The 7,055-nt window shown below is 37.4% G+C and overlaps 1 protein-coding gene across 1 annotated transcript; it reads left to right on the top strand.

The window, feature by feature from the left end:
- The first annotated feature begins 6 nt into the window (after nt 1-6).
- Nucleotides 7-7,055, top strand: LOC147847528 (callose synthase 9-like). The gene is made up of 24 exons (XM_087339082.1): nt 7-79; nt 147-310; nt 395-504; nt 1,439-1,582; nt 1,710-1,769; nt 1,843-1,999; nt 2,081-2,180; nt 2,254-2,373; nt 3,100-3,215; nt 3,296-3,379; nt 3,473-3,585; nt 3,764-3,816; nt 3,951-4,127; nt 4,218-4,265; nt 4,336-4,494; nt 4,575-4,688; nt 4,795-4,883; nt 4,962-5,117; nt 5,258-5,360; nt 5,600-5,719; nt 5,829-5,879; nt 5,985-6,014; nt 6,084-6,266; nt 6,549-7,055. Exons 1-24 carry the CDS (start codon nt 26-28, stop codon nt 6,783-6,785), a joined length of 2,742 nt encoding a protein of 913 aa, XP_087195208.1. The 5' UTR covers nt 7-25; the 3' UTR covers nt 6,786-7,055.

Below are 7,055 nucleotides of genomic sequence, written 5' to 3'. Positions count from 1 at the left end.
AAATTGTCATAGCTTGAGATCTCGTATGCCAGGAGAAGGACCTAACTTCAAACACATCGGAGGGCTCAAACTTGAAGAGGTTTGTGTAGAGCCTTTGCATTATTTAGTGCTGGAGTATCTGATTGTTACAGCGTTTATATTTCTAGCAGAAAGAATCAATCAAGCGATTGCATTCCCTTCTTACCATCAAGGATTCTGCATCTTCAATCCCAAAGAACTCGGAAGCTCGAAGACGGTTGCAATTCTTTACAAATTCATTATTTATGAAGATGCCTGCAGCACCAGCTGTTAGAGCTATGAAGTCATTTTGGTAAAAGTTTGACTATGTGGTTATTTTGAAGGAAATTGTTGTGGGAATGGATAATTAATTGGTTTGAATATATGTTTTCTTCAGTGTATATACTCCATATTACAGTGAGATTGTGATGTATAGCATGGATGAACTTCGGAAAGAAAATGAAGACGGCATTTCTACACTCTTCTACCTTCAGAAAATATTTCCAGGTATGGGCTGTAGATACGTTTCTTTTGGATGCCAATAAGATGAAAATTAGATTGCCGCCATCTTTAAGAGGCATTTAAGAGGCAAAAATTAGATTGTATAGTTATACCCATGAGGCATGCTCCCAAACCCCTTAATTCCGCTATGTGATGTGATACCTCATCTGTATAGAGACCGAAGAGGGTGGGCAATAGTGTGCATCCTTGCTTCACTCCAATTGTGCTAGCCACTGCGGCTGACAAACCCTTGGAAGGCCGCACTTTTCCTGACACGGATTCATAGAGTGCATAGATTCCCTATTTCATTTCTGTAGGAACACCAAGGGCTCAGACCAGCATCTTCAGCATCACCACCTCGTTTTTTAACTGGGGAGTTGGAATCGAGGCTGAAGACATCCCGGACCTGGAGCAGTACCACAACACCACTCCCACAAATACCAACACAGGTCTTTCGAGGAGGCACGTGCCAGAGCCCTCCAACCTCCGGTCGACGTCACCCTGGATTGGGACCCAGACTCACCCGACGACACCGACCCCACAGGAGCTTCCACCCCTTTTGTTCATGACACCCCCACTGCTCGATGAGGTCTGCTCCAGGTTCAATGGAGCGGCCCTCTACATGGACTTAGTGGAGCCCCTATTTGTATAACACAGCTCCTTCAAGAAGAACCATCCCACATTTTGAAAGCTCCATTCCTCATCATAGAAGAAGAATAGTTAACCAAAGAAGAAAAGATGTATTAGAATCTTTACTTAATGAATGGGTATATCTGGTCAATTGAGAAAATTTGATAGTGTTAATTTACTTAAAGATGGATTAAGAGTTCTAGAGACAAAATACTTGTTCCTCTGCTCATTTTCATGCAGCACATATATTAGCTACTTGGATTTTTGCCATTTGATTCTCATCCTGATCATATAATTGTATCTTATGCAGATGAATGGAAGAATTTCCTTGAAAAAATTGGATATATTGAGACAACCTTTCATGAAAAGTTTGATCAAGGAGAGCTTTCCCCGGACAATGTTTTGAAACTTCGTTTGTGGGCTTCCTATCGAGGACAGACACTTGTACGAACAGGCATGTATATATCTCCAAAGTTAGGCTTTACTGTATTGAATGAAATCATCCCAATCATCCTTTGTCTGTAATCTTGTATGATGTCTCACTTCCCTTGTATATTTTGATTTTCATATTTCTTGACCAGTACGAGGAATGATGTACTACCGAAGAGCACTCCTCCTACAGAGCTTTGTTGAGAATTCAGGTATTAAAAGGGCAATGTGGTGTACATTGTGATTTTTATGCATTTAATATTTATTTATTTTTCTTTGGAACAGAAAATCGATCACATAATTCACAATCATTCGAGAAGTCAGATATTTCCAGAGCTTATGCAGATATGAAGTTTGTATACCTTATAACATGCCAAATATTTGGGCAACAAAAAGAAAATCAAGATAAAAAAGCAGATGATATATTGTATTTACTGAAGGAGTACGATCTCAAATTTTATCATCTTTCCTGTACTCTCACATTTGTTGAGGTTTAATCTGTTTTTCATTTCTTATACTGCAGGAATGAAGGATTGCGGGTAGCTTACATTCATGATGTTCCTACAAAGGAGGGGAAAGACTATTATTCTAAATTAGTGAAGAGTACTGGCGATAAGGACCAGGTACTGGCACTTATCGTGAAGTTGAAAATATATGTTTTATTCTCTCTTATTTTGTATTGTTATATCTCATCAGGAAATCTACTCCATAAAACTCCCTGGAAATCCAATATTAGGAGAGGGAAAACCTGAAAACCAAAATCATGCTGTGATTTTCACACGTGGTGATGCAGTTCAGACTATTGATATGAATCAGGTTGGTGCTAATTGGGAATGTTATTTGGTATGTGTTCTTATGTTGCTGCTTTATCAGTCTAGACAATATTTCTAAAAAGGATCAAATTACAAAAATTAGAACTTTAAACATGATAAATTGTTACATGATCAGTCAGTTTCCACAATGAGAAATGTCTGCAATGTACAGTAGACATTTCAACTTTCAAGCTAGGGGTTGGCTGCTCTATTTGATGATGAAATATCTTAGTTGCTGTATTTTATGCACGGAAATGTAATCTTTCATTTTGGGTGTCTTTAAAGATTTGACGCCACTTTGCAACGTTTTCTTGAGACTGGCTGTGATTATTTTCTGAATTTTCCTTACTGTCATTATGGGGAACTTAGGATGCCTCGTCCTTCTTGTGCAGATTTTTGTAATGAATTCTTTGAATGGCCATTTTTTTGCTCATAGAACATTCTTGCAGGCTGCTGGATATTGTTTCATGTTATATATGTCACTGGCACCCATAATTATCCTTTTCTGTATATGTGTTGTGGTAAATAATTTCCTTATACACCACAATATGTTTCAGAGAGGGATTTATTATTGGCTAAGGGACATATACTGCAACGTTTTTGCACCAATTGAGATTGCACCCAGCTCAGTCAAGCCTGTCTTGTCCCATGGAAACACTCCTTGTATGATTCTAAAATTTCTCAGTTAGGATAGGAGGTTTCTTATCTTGATATTGTATGTTTTGTCAAGGATAACTATTTTGAAGAGGCTCTTAAGATGCGCAATCTGCTTGAAGAGTTTAAAGGAAATTATGGGATACATCCCCCCACCATTCTCGGGGTTCGAGAGCATGTGTTTACAGGAAGGTAATATAGTTTATTACATCAGTAGTTTGGTTTCTTGCTCCCTTTGTAATGCTCAACACTCTCTCGTGCTCCTTTGGCAGTGTGTCCTCATTGGCTTGGTTCATGTCTAACCAGGAAACAAGTTTTGTGACACTTGGGCAACGAGTTCTCGCACGGCCACTTAAGTAATCAATTTCTGATTTATTTTAAATCATGGAAAATTACAATTGTTTTGACCCTTTCTTAGGTGATGAATTCATGGAATTGTGTATGTGTAGAGTTCGCATGCACTATGGTCACCCTGATGTGTTTGATCGAGTATTTCATCTGACAAGGGGTGGATTTAGTAAAGCCTCAAAAATCATCAACATCAGTGAGGACATCTATGCAGGTTTGGATTACAACAATATCAATGATTTCTTAAAACGGAAACTCATTTGATATTACATGCAAACTTGAAAGGAAACCCGGTGTATCCTGCTCCTTTCCATTTGGTGTAATCTCTCATTCAGTCTCATAGGCCTCGTGAAACCCTTTTAAAAGATGTTAGTATATCTTTCTTTTTCTAGGTTTCAATTCTACATTGAGACAAGGGAATGTGACCCATCATGAATATATTCAGGTTTGAAAATATATCTTGATTTCCTTTCTGTTCTAGGCAAACAATAAATCTAGATGGTAAATTCACAAACAGAAGTTTGGAATTGTTGAATGTTAATTAATGCATACAATCATTGGTTATTTATGTATGGCCAGGTGGGGAAAGGTCGAGATGTTGGATTAAATCAGATAGCTCTATTTGAAGCCAAGGTGTCAAGTGGAAATGGAGAACAATCATTAAGTCGGGATGTCTATCGATTGGGCCAGTTATTGGATTTCTTTAGAATGCTTTCATTCTATGTTACTTCAGTGGGTTATTATGTGTGCACAATGGTAATAAAGGAAGCTTCCAGACCTAGTTTCACGTTGTCTTTGGCATCAATTTGGTATGACAAGCTACACTTTGCTTTTGGATTTGTGCAGATGACTGTCCTGGTTGTCTATGTGTTCCTGTATGGCAAGGCCTATTTGGTAAAGCAAGTTCTGATTCATTACTGTAAGTATATTTATAATGTAAATTTATCTAATATGGCTATTGCAGGCACTGTCAGGCGTAGGAGAGTCATTGACAAATTTAGCAATCATCACAAACAATCAGGGATTACAGAGTGCATTGAACACTCAATTCTTATTCCAGATTGGTGTTTTCACTGCAATTCCTATGATTATGGGTTTCATTCTGGAACAAGGAGTCTTAAATGTATATTACAATATTTCCTTAGTAATATATGCTGTAGTCAATCTACAACATAGATATAATCTACTTGTGATGAATGGCAGGCAATTGTCAGTTTTGTGACTATGCAGTTGCAGCTGTGTTCAGTATTCTTTACATTCTCATTGGGTACACGGACACATTACTTTGGCCGAACTATTTTGCATGGTGGTGCAAAGGTCAGTTTCAATCCTATTTCTTTATTTATTATGTCTGCTTTTTCCCTGAACTTCCAATCAATGTTAATGTTTATCTTTGATATGCTTATTGTCATGCTTTATATAGTATCGAGCAACAGGAAGAGGTTTTGTCGTGCAGCATATAAAATTCGCAGACAATTACCGATTGTATTCTCGCAGCCATTTTGTCAAAGCGTATGTTCTCATTTATGTCTCAATGCATGAACATATGACAAGAGAAAAGCTATTAACTATGTATTTACATTTTGCCAGTCTGGAAATCATCATGCTTTTGTTAGTGTATCTGGCGTATGGTTATGAGGAATCAAGCTTTAGCTATATTCTTCTCAGTTTCAGTAGCTGGTTCCTGGCATTATCCTGGCTTTTTGCACCATACATTTTCAATCCATCAGGTTTTGAGTGGCAGAAGTACGTACATCTCTTCATTGCACTTTGTTTAGAAACAGGTTTTATATTCTGTACATAACGTCCAGGAGAAAATCTCTTAATTTCATTCTCACCACCTCTCACGTCTTGTCCACTCAAAGATTCCCTTTGTATTTACTCAGAACCATAGATGACTTTGACAATTGGACAAATTGGTTGCTGTATAGAGGTGGTGTTGGTGTCAAAGCCGATGACAGCTGGGAAACATGGTGGGAGGAAGAACACGTAAGAATCTCGTTTATGACCTTTCCAACCTGTTCCCTGAAGACTACTTCTTTCCAAAGCTGAGAAAACACATGATTTCAGCTCTATTATTTTACTAATTCTGTGTCTGACTGACCTGAGTTGTGTTACAGTGTTCCAAAACATACCTTCTGTTTTGGTATTCTTAAGTAGTATTTTATGGGTAACTTCTAGATAGATGATAGATAGCTATTTGACCATTAGTTTATACTATTTTGCAGGAGCATATCCGTTCTATGCGAAGCAGAATCCTTGAAACTATCCTTTGCGCACGTTTCTTCTTTTTTCAGTATGGAGTAGTTTATCATCTCAATGCTGCCAACGGAAGTACAAGCCTAATTGTAAGCCATGATCTGTGTCCAAGTCATTCTTTGACATTTCTTGGCATTTTTCTGGATAGCAATCCTCTTGTCTTGAATAGCCAGTTGAATTATGAAACCCCTCATGTAGGTATATGGGCTATCATGGATTGTTCTTGGAGCCATTGTCTTGATATTCAAGGTAATAGATAGTCTTTATATCATCTACATTTCACAGTAGGCTTTTATTGTTCACATGGTTCATGCCAAGTATTCCTTACTTCTGTATGTATGTTTTTCAATGCAGATCTTGTCTTTCAAACCAAAGACGCTGAAGGTAATAAGTTAATTTTATGTCCATATTAAAGTCAGTAAATCTTTTCTTAAAATCTACTTTGTGATCCAGGCCATCATCTCCGGTTCAAAGAGTGTTGAGAATCTCCAGATGGTTTTTCGGTTTGCCCAAGGGATTCTTTTCCTATTGATTATTGCTGCGCTTGTGGTTATTGTTGCCCTCACATCAGTCACTACGGCAGATGTATTTGCAAGTATATTAGCTCTTGTACCAACTGGTTGGGGTATTCTCTCAGTAAGTTTCTGTCTGTCAATTCAAATAGGAATGTGAAAAACTGTAAGTGCTGATTGAACTTTGATGAGTGCTAATTAAATATATGTTTAGGAATGTGAAACTCATTGCTGAATTAAAACTTGAGATGACTAATCGTTCAATATAAGTAGGAAAGTGAAATTCAATGCTGATTCCAAATTGTGTGTGTGTGTGTGTGTGTGTATTATAATTATAGTGATTCAATACACTTGCTGAATGAATAAAATGACAGATGGGTAACATTTCCTGTGTAAATATCTACAGATTGCCATAGCTTGGAAACCACTTGTGAAGCGGCTTGGTTTATGGTCATCACTGCCTTCCATTGCGCGTGCTTACGATGCAGCAATGGGGATGATCATATTCTCTCCTATTGTTATTCTTTCTTGGTTCCCATTTGTCTCTACATTTCAGACAAGGCTCGTGTTCAATCAAGCCTTCAGCAGAGGTTTGGAGATATCTCTCATCTTAGCTGGAAACAGAGCCAATGTTCAAGGGTAGGTTTCGGTCTCATTTTTGAGACAGCCAAATCTTATGTCTTCAATATGTCATGTTTGTATAGTGTGCCAATAATAGGTAATAATTTTTGTAATATGGAGTTTGCAATCATGGTCACATGTGAACTAATTATTATTTTGCACAGTATCATCATAATGTAAGAGAAAAGAACAAAATAAAAACAGAAAATGATTCCATAATTTTGTTGGGTCTTTCTTGCTTTTCTAACATTTGTAACTCTTTGATATAAATTTGCAATGTATTTTTTCTCCA

The sequence above is a fragment of the Azolla caroliniana genome, unplaced genomic scaffold (genome assembly GCF_043228905.1).
Source record: "Azolla caroliniana isolate FFs.n. ecotype wild unplaced genomic scaffold, voAzoCaro1.0.p SCAF_898, whole genome shotgun sequence".
Taxonomy (NCBI): domain Eukaryota; kingdom Viridiplantae; phylum Streptophyta; class Polypodiopsida; order Salviniales; family Salviniaceae; genus Azolla; species Azolla caroliniana.
Note: the sequence above shows the minus strand (reverse complement) of the source record. Positions and strands in the feature narration are given on the sequence as shown.